A 21,217-nucleotide genomic window follows, 5' to 3' on the forward strand; every position below is an offset into this window, starting at 1 on the left:
TACAGACCTCACTGGTGAGACAGAATTGTCCTTTCTTTTGAGATGAAACCAAAGGTTTTTGTGCATCATCATTGAAAATGGAAAATCTACAGGGTTTCCTTGCCATTTCCCATGACATTAGCCAAGCTACTTAGTGGCTACTAGATTATATATGCCTTTAGTCAAAGTCAAAGTGGTTTTTATTGTCATTTCAGCTATATACAGAGTACACAGTGAAACGAAACAACGTTCCTCCAAGGACCATGGTGCACATAAACACAGTGTAGACAGAACAATAGTGCAACAGTACAAAAGTGCAGACAGACAATACAACACAATACAGACAAAGAATAATAAATAACAAGACAGTGTGCAAATTTTGCAGTGTGCAAAAAGGACCAGGTGAGGTAGTAATTACTCTATTACACAGTGTGCAATAGAGTCCAGTGAGGTAGTAGGGTTTTTAGTGCTTTCCATTTTCTGGGGTAAGTGGGGTAAGAGTGTGTGTGCATGTACAGAAAAACCATCAGTTCAGTCTCTGCAGTTAAGGAGTCTGATGGCTTGGGGGTAGAAGCTGTTGCAGAATCTGGTCGTGCTGGATCGGATGCTGCGGTACCTTCTTCCCGAAGGCAGGAGGGAGAACAGTTCGTGTGAGGGATGAGTGGGGTCATTCACAATGCTGGTTGCTTTGCGGATGCTGCGGGTGGTGTAAATGTCCGTGATGGAGGGGAGAGAGAAGCCGATGATCCTCTCAGCTGTCCTCACAATACGCTGGAGGGTCTTGCGGTCAGAGACGGTGCAGGTCCCAAACCAGGCAGTGATGCAGCTGCTCAGGATGCTCTCAATGGTCCCTCTTACAAGATTATATATTGATTATATATTGTTTATTTTACACAAATCCTTAAAAACAGTGGGCATTTTTATTATTATTTTAAATACTAATAATGGGTCACTGACTTTTGGTAAAAACCTGTTAAAAATTCCTGTATTCCACACACAAGCTAGTAAACGTGTTTGCTTGTTGGTGAAATAGTGAGTTGGTAGTCATCACTGTAGAAGTAAAAGCTTTTCAAGCTTGTTGAACCTGGGAATCGAACCCACAACCCGGTCATTAATAACTCAGTGCTCTAACAGCTGAGCCACCACTGCCCCCTGGTGCACCATCAACACCTTTTAGGACAGACGACAGACAGCATGAGCTGTATCTTCAAGCTAAGTCTAAACTGGTATTCCCCTACATTGTGGTATCTGTTTTTTTAGACCAAATATCTGAAAGATTGTACCAGTTGCAGACTCCTTTGGTAAGTCGTGACCACTGCATGCTTAGAACAACCCACAAGATTGGTCTAACGTTCTGGAGATGTTCTGACCGAGCCATCTAGCACAGTGTTTCTCTAACCGCAGTGCATTCATTAATGGTGGTAAGTGAAGCACACAAAGGTGGTAAATCACCAAATAAATCTTCTTACTGTATCAAAAACAAAAGATTATACAAGCAAATCAAATAAAGAAAAATAATTGTGCAGCATTTCTAATGGAATTTGTAGTATACATTTCAGTAGCATTAATTTATTGTGTTTCATATAGACATTAGGATATCCAACAGCTTAGTTACACATTGCATTTTTTGTCCATATCTTTCACCCCTAGTTTACTTGCATATCGTCGCTGTCCAATGGAAAACAAGTACCTTCATTTTTGTCGTTTTGTAGTTTACTATGCAGTTTAAACAGACAATCTGTCCCTTACACTGTGCCAAAATTTCTTGATGAACGGACCAATTGAAACACTTAAAAATGACCTGAAATAAAGTCTTTTTACATTGACATCAATTGAAAGTTCAGAAGTTTTTTTTTCTCTACTGTAAAGTTATTTGGTTATTTGAAGATACTTGTTTTTCATTGGACAGCGACGATATGTTACTATGGATGACTTTTAGGTGGCACTGCATCAACAATCAGATGCCACTTTATAGGAATTCCCCTTCACCTGTGATATGGGTGTAATTTTATGTCTTAGAAAAAGCTTGTATACTGGAGAAACAGGAGAAAGAAAACCTTCTTAAAGTTCATTGAAACTCAATGCAAAAAGACCTAATTCCAAGCCATTTTGGAGAATTCTTGTTGGCCCATTCATCATAGAGTATACTGGCAGATTCACACTAGAAAATGACAAAAATTGAGATGGAAAAGTCTCAAGGTCTTGACAGCCAACAGAAGATATCACTAACCTGTACAGAACAGTAATGATTCTGCATCAGCTACGATATGTCTGAACTATATCTGTGGAAAATTCTTAAAGCATTTCTTCTTCTGGAGTTTATAAAACGGATAAGAGATGAGAGGGAGTATATGTACCCTTTATAGCACTGGCTTTAAAAAGCAGTTAAGATGTGTCAGTGACTAATGCGAGAGGCACTCGCGCCGAGTGGGTTGAGTGGGTCTCACATAAAAAAAAAAAACGGCAGGACCACATAAACCCTCAGCAAGGCGCTGCATCAAGACCTGCCCCGCAGTTCACTCTGCGCCCCTGTTATTTTCCGCCCTCTCGCAGTCTTTCTTCTCTCGGGTTCCATTATCGGAACCGACTGGTCACTTCCAGGGGTCGGCAGTGACACATTAAGCAGTTCGCCATCAGCCCGGGGCGAGGGAAGTCTAGCGACAGACCACTCCGCTTTATTCATGAGTCAGAGGACTTGAAAAGAACAGGAGCTGAAAACGACAACAATAACACCACATCCAAACCCTCGCTGGGTTACCAATGAGACTGGGGTGCAGGCGACAAAACATAGACCTCTTTTTCACTGCAGGACTTTAAATAAAAAAATGGTTACTTAGGCCTTGCTGTACCATTCCACGTCAGTTGCAGACCTGTTACAGTTCTTTTTTATTTGCTGAGTTGCCAAATCTGGACCAGGAATTGCTCACAGGGTTGCATCCAAGTCTCACAGGGGGGATTCAAGGATCAGAGTTTAAGTGGGGAACACCCAATGAGAACCCAATGAACTCAGCACCACTGCTCCTTGCAAAAAAGTACATTAAATTAAATTGAGGGGAGTCCCAATGAGGGGTGAGACACACAAACAATTATGTACAGGGAACAGGAACAGTTCAGTTACTTGTTTATCTTCCCAGCAGAAAAGAATATAAAATATTTGAAAATTATTTGGAAAAACATTCCAATATCAATGGCTGATTGGCTGGCCACATGCACACATGGGATATTAGGAATGGGACATCACCTTTCTAATTAAAGTGAGCTCTCTCAGACATTATCAGACTTTATCATCGGCCGGTTGTTTGGATGTTAGCATAGCTACAGGGCTTGGACAATAAAACTGAAACACCTGTCATTTTAGTGTGGGAGGTTACATGGCTAAATTTGAGCAGCCTGGTGGCCAATCTTCATTAATTGCACATTAAGATTGTGAAGGTTCAATTAGCAGGGTAAGAGAACAGTTTTGCTCAAAATATTGCAATGCACACAACATTATGGGTGACATTACAGAGTTCAAAAGAGGACAAATTGTTGGTGCACGTCTTGCTGGTCCTTCTGTGACCAAGACAGCAAGTCTTTGTGATGTAGCAAGAGCCACGATATCCAGGGTAATGTCAGCATACCACCAAGAAGGAAGAACCACATCCAAGAGGATTAACTGTGGACGCTGTAAGAGGAAGCTGTCTGAAAGGGATGTTGACTCTGACCCCACCCCAAACTGTCAAAACCACCCCTTTCAAAACTCAAGCGCAAAAAACTCACTTGAGCAAAAACAGTAGCCGCAGGTAATTCGTATAGCGCACAAGGAGAACAGTGAATTCTGGAAAAAAACACCCAAGAGGAGGAAAATGAAGCTCGAGAGTAATATTCTATTCAGTGCACACACAATTCCCTTTTTTTCGCTTGCAAACTTCACATTTGCGCTCAAAAGAAATTCATTTACACACAAAAAATGTTAAAACACGCCATAGTTTTGCAAAATAAAGACTGGGTAATGTCCAGTACAGTTGATATTGATACATTTGTGTTCATACTTAAAGCTCCCACAGGTAATGTCCAGAAACATTCTGGCTTATTTAAAAGCGCATGTGTGAAAGGGGCTCGGCTCGATGAATTCAATAGAAGAGGTGTCCACAAACACTGTTTTAGGACATGAGCAACACTCCCACTCTGAGGTAGGTGCTGGCAAGACGCACCGACACAGGAAAACAAAGACCGCAAAAACAGACGAATGCTAATTCTCCTTTTTCTGACATGATCTTGCCAGCCCATCTGCTTGGATACCACTGGCAGGAACAGTACAGCACCTCTCTGCTCTATTCAGCTCCGACTCAACACTCAAACCCGTCCATCCCACTGTCTCGCATTCACAATCGAGCGACAGAATACCGCAAAAAAGAGCAACATGAAAAGATCAAATAAGAGTTACTAGAGATTTGCACACCGCAAGAGTCTAACAGACCAGGCCTGACACCACGCCGAAAACAATACTGATAGTACTGTTGCCTAACCATGAATTGGGCCACTTTTCTAGGGCAAGGGACGCTTCTGGCAGTACTTGGCAAGCGCACCGGCTGGGGGAGCATGGGGGATGATTTAGGCACCCTTGACTGAAGAACTGTTGGGCAATTAAACTTTCATAGGACTTCGTAAATTAAAAGTCCATGACTGGGAACTTGGAAATTACAGCCAATTACAGCGAGTGTACAGTATATTAAAAAGTTTTTACAAGCCTCAGGGCTCTTTATAGGCTAACAGGAGTCCTTGGAGAGAGACATATGCTTCTAATTCAGTCCTGATGAGATCCTCTACATCTATATCTGCTCTGAGCCTGTGAATCTCTACAGTCTGAAAGAAAGCTTTTGTTTCAACAATGAAACACATAGTGATTAGCCATAACATTAAAACCATCGCCATTGAGGTCAGGGGAATATTAACGAGGAGCCAGTTCTATGGTCACCTGAAATGAGGAGGTGTTTATTAGGCAGCAAGGGAGAAAAGTCAGTTCTTAAAGTTGAGGCGTGTTAAAGCGTAAGAATCTGAGAAAATAGAACAAGAACTGAACTGTGATGTTTTATATGAATGGGTCAGAACATCTCCAGAACATCAGGGAGGTCTTGCGAGGCAGGTTTGCGTTGGTCAGTACCTACCAAAAGCGTCCAAGAAAGGACATATAATTTGATCTTGGACGTTCGAGGTTCATTGATGTTCATGGAAGCTCCGCCCACTTTACAATTTACAGAGCCTTAAGGATCTGCTTTGAATGTTAGTCTTGGTACCATTGACCTCACAGTACACCTTCAGAGGTCTTGTGGAGTCCATGCCTCAACAGAATTCAGACTTTTAGGGTGCTTTCACACCTACCTAGTTTGTTCTGGACTTTTTGACTTCTTAGTTTGGTCTGAACCAAAGCAGCAGGTGTTAAAGGGGGTGTGAACTAGGGGTGAAACGATTACTCAAGTAATTTGAGTTAATCGATAAAAAAAATGATCGATTAATTTTCTGTGCCTCGGGGAATCATTTAAATAATTTTAAAACGCAGAGCAAGGAATTTAGCGTTGACTTTTATTGTGAAAAAGCGCACTTAGCATTACATCACCCACGCACAGGAAGCAGGAAGTGGAGGGGGCAGAGGTTTTTGGAGCAGAGATCAAGTAATTTAACTTATAATAAATCAATGAGATTAACATTAAATGTACCTTAACATAACAACAGCACTGTGGAGTGCTTATTTTTAGGAATACTGTCTAATGTGTATGTGTGTGAGGTTAGTTTATTACAACGAAGACTTAATAAAGTTCTAGACTTAATCCAGGCTTTATGTAATCAGTAAACACAGCGCTGTGAAGTTTATAAATAAATACATGTTAAAGTTAGCGGAGCTAAAGTTACTTTGGCTGGAATGCACGGCCATGAACTTATATGTATTATGTCATTTGGTCTTTGTTATGTCAATTTATTAGATCTGAGTAGTGTAAAACGTAAATAATAAAAAAAAATACTTTATTTATGACTATTTTGTTTTTTATTTATTGGTTAAATTGGCAAATTTTTCAATTATTATTAAGTAAAATGTCTTGTTTTATCTTGTGTAATCGAATCAATTTTTCATTAGAGTACTCAATTACTAAAATAATTGATAGCTGCAGCCCTAGTGTGAACCATGGTCTGGAACAAAGAGGTAGGTAGGCACCCTTAATAATGGCTTTGAGGATTTGATAGAACTCAGCAACAAGAGCATCAGAGGTCAAGGTGTTGCATGAACACACACAATATTCCATAAATAATTATAATTATAAGGGTGGTACAATACAAATTTTCCATGGCAGATATTCAGAAATTCACATTAATTATGCATATTAATGTTTAACACGTCAGATTTAGCTCTGTTAAGCCTGTAAAGCTGCTGTTTTCTCCAAACTTAAATTTAGTATGTCTGGAATTTCCATCATTCCCATAAGCGACTGCCCTCAGAGCGACACGCAGTTCTGGACCAGCGCTCAGAGTCTGATCTCATACTTGGATGGGATCAGTGGAGCTCAGTTGGTCGTGCGGTGTGTGTTATTCTCCCCCTCCTCATGTGAAGTGTGCCTGCCGTTCCCAGGCCAGTGGCCCACGCTGAAACACAGATGGGACAACAGAAGGGCGAGGCAGAGGTGCCACGCTTTTGGAGAGAGAGAGAGAGAAAGAGAGAGAGAGAAAGATGAGGAAGAGGAGGAGACGGAGGAAGGAGAGGGGGCGGAGAGAGAGAGAGTTACAGAAGGCTGCCTGTAGAGACCAAATTTATTTTACTTTAACTGAAGACAGATTCACTTCTATAAACTGAAACAGCAAACCCCTACTCTCACACACACACACACACACACACACTAAACGTCCTAAAGTTTACAGAGGTACTGCCAATGGAATAGGACTTAACATTAACATACTGCCACCATATCTAATGCCATTAATATGTTTTCTGGAATCATGGAGCTCTGTTCAATACTTCTGAATGGGATGAGTTGGAAAGTTGTGTAAGGCTTAGTCAATCAGTCGATTAGTCAAAAAATGATCATCAACTCCAAATTTCAATGTCCACTAATTGTTAATTTGTTACTGCACCACATTACGCAACATGCTGGGGACACAAACACAATGGGAGATGGGTAACGGGCTTTTTTTTTTTTTTTACACAATTTTCTCTGAACTTAGTCTGTGTCTCAAAAAAGTGCCCAAACACAACGTATTACATATTGAATAATAAAAAAATAGTACTTTTTTTTTCCATTTTTGGACAATTTAATCCCGTGTTCTTTACTTTTAAAGTGATGTAATAAATTGAAAAATATTCCCAAAAATTCTGTCACAGTAAAAAAATACTGATATTGCAATGTTCTTAAAAGCAGTCTACTTTGTACTTATTTTGGGATTCACTGTATTAAATTTTAATGTAAAGTAACGTTTATGTTTGTTTGCAGTTTACATGCACTAAATATGCTAGACTTCAGTTTTGTGGTAGATTTTTGTTACAATATTTTATCTTTATTTTTATTTTGTTACTTTATTTTTTATATACAAAATCAAGGTCTTGGTAAGTTACTGTTTATGAACAGTCCAAAACATTTATAGATGTATTTTGTTTGTATTGAATGAATGAAACTCCTTTTATTTAAAATAAAAGTTTAAATGGGACAATTTTACTTTTACTAACACAATTTAGAATAGGAATGTGGGCTATGCAAAATATTTTCATTAAGTTCTTTGCACACAATCACTCTCACATAAAGAGATTTTTACCAGCTCTATTCTTTAAGTTTCTGTTTCTTTCAGAATGAGCCATTTAAGGGCTCCATCACTTATATGCAAATAAGCTGTTGCTAGACATGCCCCATGTATATGCTGAGCAATTTCCACACGTTAGTGTTAGCTTGTGCTGAATGGATAAACACGGAAAAGCTAGTTCATACTCAACTGAGATAGAAGCACAAAACTCCTTAACTTGCCACAAACAGTAAGTACAGATCCCTCCGTCGGACGAAGTCTGTGTTTCTTCTACTGATCTAGTTGACGGGTGAGGGGTGGTGCAAGGGCAATTCTAAGCATGTGTCCTTATCCTGACGTCACAATAAGGGAGTCATCAAAACAGCTCATGGAAGCATATATGACACCAAACTCTTTCAACTGATTCACAGAAAACAGATAGATGTATTTTTTAATAGGGGCAAATAAAAAAAGCACACAAAGTCAGTTTTGCTTAATATGCCTTCTTTAATATTTATTTTGCTTGAGTAATATATTGTTGAATTAATTTAAAAAAGTCAATGTTTTTTAATATCTACAAAAATGGAACTATTGCAAAAATAGCCTGAAATATTGTGAAATTATTTTAGGATCATTGTCTCTCACTGTCAAGATAGTTGGATAAAATGGAATCTAAACTTTTCTTTTATAGCCTACATAGATCAAAATTCCCTTTAATATAAAAAAACAACTTATTAATATGTTTTAAACATGTTCCTTCATTTACTTGTACTTGTCCCGAGTCATTTTTTTCCTGATACAATATGGCTGATGCACTGATTTGTTACTGGAATGGGCTTAAGCAGCAAACACAGTGTCTGGGTATATGCAGTATGTTTACGGCAGGGGTGTCTAAACTACGGTATTTTAGAAATAGAATGAAAGTTGGCCCGCTGTTAAGCAGGTTTTTATAATGTGAGATTAAAAATTTGAACGCTAGGTGTCAGAGACAGGCCAAAGAGTCTAAAAGCGGAGAGGGTGCGCATTTCTAGTGCAAAAAAAACGTCCAAAGAGTTCAAAAGCAAAGAGAGTGCGCATTTCTCAGCGCTAAGCTACTGCTAGTCATTCCCTGCGGTCGCTCTGATTATCTTAACTAACAGCTCTTGATAGAACAGCCCTCCAACACCTTAATGCAGCGAGGCTAGATTATGCAAAATTCATATCAGCCAGCGTAATGATTTAATCATCACTGTCACATAGCCAACGGGTTTCCATAGCCACAGTTAAACCAGGCGTCTGAGAGCTGCCGATGTCTTCATTCCTGCTTGGCTGCAGGAAGAGGAACATTTCACAAACATCTCAAATATCTCTCACATACAAGCAATTACCCAAAAGTGACTGATATAAAGTGAGTGACAGCAGACACTAAAAAGCCAGTCATGTAATGAAAAGATAGCAGGGGAAAATAAAAGAAGCTTGAAGACTCTGCTTAAAGACTTTACTCAACCCATCAGATAGGCTGCAGGTTCATTTGAAATACCATAGTAACATATACAGCTCTAGAAAAAAAAGACCACTTAAAAATTAAGAGTTTTTTTTTATTTAACCAAATTAAGAACCTCTGAAATATAATCAAGAGGAAGACGGATGATCCCAAGCCATAAACCAAGTTGAACTGCTTGAATTTTTGCACCAGGAGTGAAGGCATAAAGTTATCCAAAAGCAGTGTGTAAGACTGGTGGAGAGAACATGCCAAGATGCATGAAAACTGTGATTAAAAACACTTAAAACTTTATGAATACGATCTTGTTTTCTTTCCATTATAGAGAGAGGGAATAAAGGACATTTCAATAGCTCATTGTAGCTGGACAGCTGGCCCAGCTTACCTGCATCTTGTGCCATAGGGGGAAAGGGAACTGACTGATACCCTAACTCCTGCAACTCCAAAACAATTATACCTTTTCACATTTCCCAAACAAGTTATTATTTAAAAGAACCATGAAAATGTATAGAAATATTATTCGGTATTAGATATTTACCAAAAAGTAGCCCATTTTATCTTACTACACGCTACATTAAGAGCCAACTCAAATCAACCACTTGGCAAAAGCATTATCTGGTCTACTCTACAGAGAGCGAGGGTAGTCCTATTCCTTCAAATAAAAAAACTGCAAATACTGCACCGTACTTGAAAAATCAAAAAACAAAACTTCACCAAAACCTCCCAAAAAAAGAGAATAAAAAATACCCCCAATCAGGATTGAGAAAGTTAAGTCACCAGGCACGATTTCATTACCACAACTCGTACAAGTTTTAAAAATCATAGGCTAACCTATCCTGAGAGTGAGAGTGACATAGCTATAGTTAAAATCCAGTCACATCTACTACTACTGGTCATTTAAATACTGTAGATGCAGAAATTAGATTAAAAATAAAAATATTGAAAAAATTTTGGCTCTAGAAAACAGAACCTGATGACACTGTCAGCAGAAGAAATGTATCTTTCACATGCAGGAGCTCGGAGCAGCGCTACAGGAGACCCGGCCCCCGTGTCTCTGGCCCACGCACAGATCAGCGAGGCGGCAAGGTGCATGTCTTTATTTCTTCAGATTCACAATGGTTCACTGGAAGGTGTTCTGGAGCGCCACCGCCGAGGGCCATCTGCCGGCCTCCACACCAGCCAAACCAGTCTGCAGTACATCTGCAGCACCCAGCACTGCAGTACAGCCCCTCGCATAACACTGATATTCTGAAGAACCATTTCTGATGATACAGAGAATCTTTTTCATAAAATAGTACCTTTCAATCTATTAACCAACCATCAACAATCAAACAAACAATCAGTTTTTCCTGAGAATAACCATCATTTACAGTGCAGCCAAGATAATATATAAAACATACCTACCAAAAGTGCACCAAAATTACTCAACTATTTATTACTGCCAATATAATAGGACTTCCTAGAGCTATGACCTGTTGGCAGCATGCCTAATGCCAGGCATGAGCTTGAGGACCATAAAGCCCCAAGCAGAGTAAATGCTGTAAAGCAGAGTAAATGTGTTTGACATTGCTAAAATGAATCAAAGCCCACCCTATATTGACTTAGAACAACATTTGCAGAATTACATTTAATCACAAAAAAAAACGAAATAATGATCAGTTATCACCTATTATTTAAAATAAAATAACAGATTTTATTCTTTTTATTATTATTTTCTTATTATTAAATATTACATATTGTCATGTAAATTCTGTTTACATTTTCTCCACTCTTCTTTTTTTTTTTTTTTACTCAGTAGCGTTGGGTCCTGCGTTTTAATTTTTTTTGTCTACTAAGAGCACTTCTTACAAGGGTGTTCTTTTCTTAAAAGAATATAATTTTTCATGTTTCATTGTGATATTTGGCAGCAGTTAATATAAATGTTAGATAACCCAAACCCTTCCAGTCTTTTAGCAGAACAACATATTACCCAAAAGCTGTTTTTTTTTTTTGCAGTTTATTGTCGTTGTTGCGATTCATTGCTCTCATCACGGACCTCGCGTGTAAATCCGGTGTTGTGCTGAACTCAGCACGCCCGCCAGGAAAAGCACCCCCTCTCGGGAGTGCGTACCTACGTCGTCTTGGCCTTAACTTTACTTAGAAAATGGAAATACCCACGATAATGTTATAAATCTGCACCCCCATTATGCACGCGTACGCACAGTCTCCTTGATAAAAGCTATATAACAGGGGTATTTAATTAGAATTCAGTTTGGTCCAGTTGGAGAAAATTTCGTCAGTTCAAGGACCGGACCGTCGCCATATATACCATGACAGTATATATATATATATATATATATATATATATATATATATATATATATATATATATAAACATCTGACCCATTAAGTTGTTGAACTATGATGATAAAAATATATAATAATAATAATAAAATGCCTCTCTAGCTTGATTTTGTCAATTCTAGCCATACATTCCTTCCCCGTCTCTCTTTCGCTCGGCTTGTCTTTAGTTTCCACCTGTTCTCGTTTTTCCGCCAGTTCTCGGGCTCCCTATCTCTTTATTAAGGCGTTTTTCCCGGCCGCATCCCAATTCACTAGCTGGGGCAGCGGTCTGCACAGATCTGTTTGGCAGAGGAGAGCGTTTGTTGATTTTACACCACACGTGAGTGGTCTGTGAGTTTACTGCGCCGCAAAGCACATTTACCGCAAAGCCAAGAAAAGTTCCGCCGTTTTAAATGTACAAAGAAGGAAATCCTTATCTGTAGTTTATTGGTTTGGGTCCGCATTGGACAACGTCTGGGTCTGGACCCGGACCGTGGTCCCCCTATTAGTGACCACTGCTAAATAATTTATTTAACTTTAATTAAAAACGTGCTGCCGAGAATGCAGTGGAAGGAGTGCAGATTTCAGCACACTTTCAAAATAAATATTTATTTCAAAACAATTTTTGCTTTTTCTGCGGTATCATTTTTAGGGGGAAAAAAATCCACCTATATCTGATATTGGGTGGGACCAATTGTGGTGGGAATTGTGCCACCAATTCCCCCTGGTTCCTATGCCTATGATGTATTGTGTCCCATGGCTTTTGCTCTGTCTAATGAAAGTTAATAATAAAAATAAAAAACTCTACCTTGCTTTACCCAACTCATCTCGCTCTACCTCACTCTACCTCCAGCTTCATAACGTCCTGTGAGCTCATTCTGCAGTGTAAAGAGCTCCCTCTGTTGCTGCACACAAGTAATGCAGTATTAGTTTGCTCATATTCAAAGCATTATCGCAGCTGGTTTGATGTGAATATCGTAAAAAAAACAAAAAAACAAACTTATATTGCTCACATTATCCCACAGCCCTAGTGTGTGTGTTTGTGTGTCTGTGTGCATGGCAACCCGCTGTGTGGGGTCAGGGTGTATAGCATGTGATATTCATTTCACACACAGCTGCGATGCTCCAAAACGACGTGACACAGTAAACAAACACAGTCTGAGAGAACTATGACATGTTTCGCTTCATTTTCCACTCCTTTACTCTATCTATTCTCTTTATCACTCTCTCTCTCTCTCTACCTCTGTCTCTACCGCTCTTTCAGGATGTCCATCACTATCAGTCCCTCTCTCTCTCTCTCTCTCTCTCTCTCTCTCTGCCTGAGGGTAGTGAGGGCAGTGAAGTCAGGGTCAGGATTCTTAAGTAGCTTAACTAGTCTCTGAGGGACCAAAAGAGAAGCTTTTTCTGCACCTGCTAACACACACACACACACATACACACTCTCTCTCTTTACTGGGCTTGAGGTTGTATCAGTGCATAACTGCAACAATAAATTCTTGGAACTCTAACAGCCACTTTTGTGTGTTATTTATCATTATATTCAACATTTACTCTGAATGATTCAGCAGCCAATGTGAACAATTCAGCATCTATTGTAAATGATTCAGTGTTCACAGTATAAAAACACATGTGAATACAACCACTGAACACAGCACTGTCTACTGCAAATGATTCAGCATCCACTATGAACAACTCCGCATTCACTACTCACTGTAAATATTTCAGCTTCTGCTGTGAATGTAACTATGGTCATTAATTCAGCATCCACTGAAAATTATTTAGTATCTACTGTTAACTGTTCAGTAGTGTTTTAGTCAAGACCGCTAGAGCAGAGAGTCCGAGTCAAGACCAAAACCAGGACATGCCAAGTCCGAGTCAAGACCAAGACCAAGAGAAACTGAGACCAAGTCCAAGAACGGATTAAGATTTTAAAATAAAAATTCAAATTCCTTTTCATTTTTATTCTAAAATATAAAAAAACAATTACAATTTGCCCTCAAAAAGCTCATCATTAAGGTCAGCTAGTTCATCGCTAAGGTTAGCTAGCTCGTTGCTAGCTTTAGTTCACTTCCTGGTAAAATGAGTGTGTAATTTAGCTTGTCACTTAGGTTAGCTAGTTCATCCCTAAGGTTAGCTAGCTCTTCACTAGCTTCAGTTTACTTCCCAGTAACATTAGTGTTAGCAAGCTCGTTACTAGCTTTAGTACTATCCCAAGTAACTTTAGTATTTTAGCTAGCTCATCAGTAAGATAGCTTTAGTTCTTTCCCCAGGGACATTAGAAATTTAGTTAGCTCGTTGGTACGGTTAGTTAGCTCGTAGCTAAGGTTAACTATCTTGTTGCAAACTTTAGTTCTCTTCATGAGAGCATTAGTATATTAGTTAGCTCATTGCTACAGTTAGCTAGCCTGCTGCTAACTACAGCAAAGAGCGAGTAAAAATACTAATGGAAGGGAACTAAAGTTTCTAATGATTTTGGTCTCAAGACCGGTCTCGACTCGAGTACTACAACACTACTATTCAGTGCGAACTAGTGAAAGATTCAGAATTTACTCCAAACAATTCAGGATTCATTGTAAATTATTCATAATACACTTCATAGAATTCAGACTCCACTGTAAATTGATGATTCCACGTCATCTACTGTAAACAGTTCAGCATCTAAATGTAAACTATAAAGAATTCAGCATCTACTGTGAACAATAAATACTGTGCATGGCTTACTAAAACATTCAGTGTCAAATATGAAAGATGTAGTATTTTATTTAAATGATTCGTCATCTACTGTTTATTACTCGTTGCCTACTACATTTACTGTAAATAAGAAAACAGCACTATGAATGAATCTACTGTGAGCAATATAGTGTCTGCTAAATGATCCAGGTACCTACATGTACATTATTACCTAAATGATTGAGTTGAAGAACACAATATCAATTATAAGATGCAATACATACTCTGGATGAAACAACTCAGCATCTCATACAAATGATTCAGTATCCATGGCAATGGATTCAGCATCTGACCATTTTTCACCTCAATCACGCATTCATCATCATCATACATCAAACAACTCAACACACGATATGCTTGCCACCTTTTAAACTTTCAGTAAAGCGGGTTGACCCTGTTTGACAGGCATTTAAGAGTAATACACGGCTGTGTTGCACCTGCAGAGATCTCAGCATCCCAAAGTCTGATTAATGTTCTCTATTCAGGACTCTCACCCTCAAACACAGGGCTAAATCCAGACCAGTGGGAGTGCTTGTCAGACTGCAGGATCAAGTGTAGGGCACTGGGCAGCGATCCTGAAGAACACTGCTGTTATGGTTGTTTATACTGCATAGTGGTATTTGGATTCAAAAAGCAGTTCATGCTGAAACACTTCTTATAACTTCAGCAGTGTAAGTGGGCGGGGCTAAAATGCTGTATGCTAAATAGGATGATATGTGTAAACTTACTGGTTTTATTGACACTACTAATATAATAAAAACAGACTGAATATGATGACTATGATCATCCAGACTAGCAATTCAAAACTGTTTTGATTGACTGCGCTGTATTATTTAACACCCTGCAGAAATCAGTCCGGGCTAAAACACTTCTTATAACTTCAGCAGTGTGAGTGGGCGGGGCTAAAAGGGCTGTATGCTGAATAGGACGATACACAGCTCTGGAAAAAAATAAGACACCACTTAAAAAAGATGAGTTTCTTTAATTTTACCTAATTAAAATCCTCTGGAATATAATCAAGAGGAAGATGATTGATCACAAGCCATCAAACCAAACTGAACTGCTTAAATTTTTACACCAGAAGTGCCATAAAGTTATCCAAAAGCAGTGTGTAAGACTGGTGGAGGAGAAAATGCCAGAACATGCATGAAAACTGTAACAAAAAAAAATAAAACTACTGATTTCTGAACTCTTAAAACTTTATGGATATAATTATTAGAGGTCTGAAAGCTCTGCATCTGTTTTTTTATTTCAGCCATTTCTCATTTTCTGCAAATAAATGCTCTATAAATGACATTATTATTAATTGGAATTTGGGATAAAAGTTGTCCGTGATTTATAGAATAAAACAAAAATGTTAATTTTACTCCACTGTTTTAATTTGCTAAACTGTAATATTTTACTTTCTTCAAAAAGCAGTTCAGGCTGAAACACTTTTTATAACTTCAGCATTGTGAAGGGGCGGGGCTAAACTGCTGTAGGCTGAGTACAATGAAGTGAATGTACTGTGTATTGTAATGTCACAAAATCACCAATTTACAACTGTTCTGTTTGGCTGCACTGTATTATTTAACCTGCTTTATAAAGCAGTACAGGCTGGAACGCTTCTTATAAACTTCAGCAGTGTGAGTGGGCGGGGCTAAACTGCTGTAAGTTGAATAGGATGATAAACAGTACTGTAGGTAAATGTGCTGATTTTGAGCTCTTACCTTCACAGATTCTGTCCAGTCGCTGCCTCTTGACTTTGTGTTTGTCAGTCAGAGCCATGGTGTGGTAAAGTCTCTCTTTCTCTCTCTCTCTCTCTCTCTCTCTCTCTCTCTGTCCTGGTTAAGGCTTGGTTCAGGCTCCAGTTACAGCGCTGTCCGCCCTAAACGGGGCATAACCCCACAGAACACCTGCAAAACAGAACACACCTGTTACACACTCAGCACAGGGCAACTTCCCACAGATTCAAACCAGGATAACTATTAGCATCACATTTCAACAGCTAAATCAAACAGCACCACCATATCTTAAAAAGATATTGTCAAATGTAAAGGATAGGTTGAGGTTTTGGTGGGTTGTTTCCACAAATTGAAAGTGAAACTAATGTATGTTAATCAGTAGCTTTATCCGTTCTAGTGTGATAAAGACAGTGAACAGCTAGTGTGCATTAGGGCTGTGAATCTGTGAATCCCACAATTCGATTCAGAATCGATTCTTGGGGTCACGATTCCACGCGACAGTAGATGAGCTCCGCGGTACAGTTAAAAAGCTCAGCGCGGATACTGCTGAACATGTTCCAGTCTGGTTATATTCTACTGTGAGCAACAAGTGAGAGGGGCCTCCTTGAGGGGGATTCTGACAACAGTGTTGTTGTATTTTCCTGCATTGATGTCACAGAATTTAAATGGCCTCTCACACAGTTTGTCGCTGCATTCCATTCATAACGAGTCGTTGTCTGGCGGCAAATGCTTGGTTTGCCTCCCCTGTTGCAATGAACCTGTCTGAAACACCTTGGCAACCAATCCCCAGTAGCTATAGCAATAGCACAGAGACACTTTAACAACTTTAACAACTTTAGCAACACCACAGCAACCACCATAAGAGTCCACCTGAGAACATTTTAGCAACCAAAACAGGACACATACCGGCTTCACATGTAACACAAATTCAAACCAGGATGACCACCAGCTCCCCAGGATAACACCATATAAACCATACTGATTATCCCATGGGCCAATTAATAACACCTAAGCAGCAACCTAAAACCTCCTATAGCAACTGGACATCAACACCACATAAACCACCATGATTACTATAAACCAAAGAACCAACCATGACTAACTAGAAACCCTTAGCTACCAACCTACCAGCTGCATAATATGACCATAGCAACTGTTGCTAACTCCACAGCACTCACAAAGTAACATTTTAGCAACCACCTCTAACACCACAGCAACTCTGCATCTCTAGCAACCACTACCATAAAAAAAACACCTATTAACACCATAGCAACCACCATGGCAACCACCGAAACACCTTAGTCACCAACCTAGCTGCTGCCTAGTCAAGTGCCATATCAAAGGCATAGTAACACATTATGTTTTATATCTATATATAGCTCTAAAAAAATGAAGAGATCACTTCGGTTTCCAAATCAGTTTCTCTGATTTTGCTTTTTATAGGTACATGTTTGAGTAAAATGAACATTGTTGTTTTATTCTATAAACTACAAACAACATTTCTCCCAAATTCCAAATAAAAATATTGAGCATATTAGAGCATTTATTTGCAGAAAATGAGAAATGGCTGAAATAACAAAAAAGATGCAGCTTTCAGACCTTAAATAATGCAAAGAAAACAAATTCATATTCATAAAGTTTTAAGAGTTCAGATATCAATATTTGTTGGAATAACCCTGTTTTTTAAGTGTTCACGCATACCGGCATATTCTCCTTCACCAGTCTTACACACTGCTTTTGGATAACTTTTTAGGCCTGCACTTCTGGTGCAAAACTTTAAGCAGTTCAGCCAGGTTTGACGGCTTGTGATCATCCATCTTCCTCTTAAAAATCAAGGAAAACCCCACAGCAACTGTACAGCAATACCCTAGCAACCACCAGGTTTACCAGAACAAACACTGGAGCTTTTTAACCCCTACACTGTTCATTCCCATAATAGTGCTTAATTAATGCTTCCACCCAAAAGAACATGTGAAGAAGAGACCCCAGGTGGTCCAGATCAGATTCAGTGTGTAAGGAAGTCCCAGGATTGGTTGCAGAACAGGAAACAGTGCTGGCAGTGTAGTGAGGTCATACAGTAAATAAAGAGCTAATTAAAGCTAATAGTGAGAGAAACTGAGCTGCAGTGATAGATTCTCTCCAGCAGAGGGATGTGAAGTCTATTTACAGACCCCACACACACACACACACACACACACACAATTCCTCTCTCTTTAACTGTAACTACTGGACGCAAGTGAAGAGAATACTCCATAACTTTATGTTTTAACAATGTATAAATTAAGTTTCCCTTCAATAATAATAAGAAGTTGCTTGTTTGTCTTTATACCTGCAAACTTCCCAGAAGCCTGTGGGGTGTAATCAATAAGGATGTCAATAGAGGAGAGCAGTGACCCGTCAATAACACACTGAACACATCAACACACCACATACAGTGCTCAGTAGTCTGGCGCTGTGAGAGACGGCTGCCTCTCCAGTAGCTCCGTAGTTTTGTAACTTTATAACCTCTTTTCTGCACTTTTTTTCTACTTTCTTGCTCTTCTAAGGAAGACATATTGTGTTTTATACATATCCCACGGATATTTTTAACTCTAAGATGCAACCAGAAGTCAGTTTTCTCTCTTATTTGAGAGAGGAGCTGCTGGCGCTGAGAACAATGGGGCGAGCCGGGATACGCCATCTCATCCCGGCGGAGCTGAAGCGGAGACCCAGGGGCTCCAAGGCTGGGGTTAAGCTAAAGGCTAAGCTAGCGGACAATCGGCGGAGCTGCAAACCATCTGTTCCCTCCGTTATCATGGGGAATGTGAACTCGCTGCCGAACAAGATCGACGAGCTGTCTGCACTGAACAACCAGCGGATTTACCGCGAGAGCAGCTTGTTTATGTTTACGGAGACATGGCTAACCCGGCTAGTACCGGATGCTAACGTGGACCTGCGGGGATTCATTACCGTGAGAGCCGACAGAGACACTAAAGCATGCGGGAAAAGCAAAGGTGGGGGACTCATCATCTATGTCAACAATCGTTGGTGTAGCCCGGGACATATCTCTGTAAACCATATTGGTTTATACTATTAATACTGCATCACACCTGCACACGTCACAACACACTCCAGCGAGCCAAATTTTCTAAGAACTAAGCTACTTTAATGTATTTGCATTGTACTAAAGTGCATACATTTTCAATGGACATACAGTACATGGAGCTGACACAGGGAACCCAGTGCAATTTTTTTTTTTTTTCAACATTAACATTTTAATATAACATTATAGTCATTATGGATTTTAAAAAATGTGTTTTAGAGAGGTACTGGATAGTGCATTATTGGCTTAATGGCATTTTTTTCCCATTCAGACTAAACTACGCCCCCTGTCTATCACCCTCTGCTCTTACAGGCTGCCTGTAAGCCCGCGACCAAACCCGGGATTGAGTTACTGTGGTAAAGTGGGCAGTAATGTGATCAGGTGCGGAGATGTGGCTGCAGTGGGTCATCCATCGGCCTGTTAGCGAGCGGCAGAACGAGGCGCTGTGATGTCATTAATTATCCTCTCTGAACTGAAAGAGGCCTAATTTGGTTCTGTTAGTGGACAGAACCCTGGTTTGGGAGGGTAATTGGCTGGTGCTGATTATGGGGCTGAGTTTGGCGTGAAGTGGAGTAAAGGCAGCAAACACACACACACACACACACACACACACACAAAACTACAGCTTCTACTACGCAAATAGTTCTAAATCACACATTACTGATTGTTTTCTCCTCTTGATTCATGCATTGAACTTGACCGTAGTGACCTAGTGTCTAATTATTTAGAACAATATTTAAAAAATGTGCATACAGGACATTTATTTTAATATTTGTTACATGCATAATATACATACATATATATGCAATTATTAAATCATCACACTGTGACTCAAAAACTCTAAAGTGTACATATCTACGCTACTGCTGTAGCATCAGATTTCCCAAAATCAGATCCCAGTGATCTCTGACCTTTAACTTAAACACACACACACACCATCAAACACTCATCCACTCATCTGAGGCTTTTTGGATCTTCGTCATCTCTCAAAGATGAGGAAGAGTGTGCGTGTGTGTGTGGTTGTGTCTGAATAATTTAAAAGGTCAGGCCACCTGCATGCTGTGATTCTGCTCCGACGCTGCGATAGCGGACGCTCGACTCTGACAGCGGGAAAATGAGCTGCTTATCATTTAGAACCAGCACAACAAAAATACAGCCCAAAAACACAGGTTTACCTAACACACACACACACACACACACACACACAGATTTACATCAATTATTCATTTCCTGACATTCAGGCCAAAAGCCTAAAGGTTGGCAGGCACAGCTGGTCTTGTTGTGCGGAGGTGACGACTTCTCCAACTCTCCAATTCAACCTGTGTATGTAAGAGTGTGTGGTGTGTGTGTGTGTGTTAAACTTGGGGCTATATTCTTCCTCAACAGGTGAAAAATTTCCACTATAGTAAACATCCACACTATACCACAATACCCAATATATATATATATATATATATATATATATATATATATGCCTAATAGCAATCCATATCCAACATTCATCTGTCCATAAACCTCACCCCACCAATATTCTATGTCCAATACCCATCCACACTCAATATCCCTCCATCCTTCCATCAGCCTTACCCCACCTACATTCTATGCCCAATACCCATCCAATATCCATTCACTGTATCCTTACCTATATATATTTATACCCAATACCCATCCACATCCAATATTCATCCATCAGCCTCATCCCATCTGTATCTATGCACAATACCCACCGACCAATCCCATTCCCCTCGATATCTGTACATAAAACCATCCATATTTTTACCTAGAACCCATTCAAACTCAATACCCATCCACCAACCCCATCCCTAACCATTTCCATGACAATACCCATGACTCATCCATACCCCATACCCATCTACCAACTACATCCCCATCCATTTCCATAACAATACCCATGACTCATCCATACCCAATACCCATCTACCAACCCCATCACCATATATGCCCATAACAAAAACTCAAAAACTTATCCAGATCCAATACCTATCCATTCATCAACCTCATCCCCACATATGGCCATACTCAATAGCCAACCACCCTTCCCATTCCACTCCATATCCATATCCTATCCATTTCTATAACCAATACTGTACATCTACCTACACAATCCCCCATTCACACCTATATGAAAAAAGCCATTAA

General features: G+C 39.6%; 1 protein-coding gene across 2 annotated transcripts in view; it reads right to left on the minus strand.

Moving 5' to 3' along the window:
- The window catches only part of LOC103043993 (C-terminal-binding protein 2), a 126,087-nt gene that overhangs the window by 44,063 nt on the left and 60,807 nt on the right, over window positions 1-21,217 (minus strand). For both annotated transcript variants that reach the window (XM_022666037.2, XM_022666038.2), the window contains exon 2: window positions 15,961-16,146. In XM_022666037.2, the coding sequence (XP_022521758.1) occupies window positions 15,961-16,018 (58 nt within the window). In that variant the 5' untranslated portion in view covers window positions 16,019-16,146. The remainder of the gene's footprint in view (window positions 1-15,960; window positions 16,147-21,217) is intronic.

Source organism: Astyanax mexicanus, chromosome 15 (genome assembly GCF_023375975.1).
Source record: "Astyanax mexicanus isolate ESR-SI-001 chromosome 15, AstMex3_surface, whole genome shotgun sequence".
Taxonomy (NCBI): Eukaryota; Metazoa; Chordata; class Actinopteri; order Characiformes; family Acestrorhamphidae; genus Astyanax; species Astyanax mexicanus.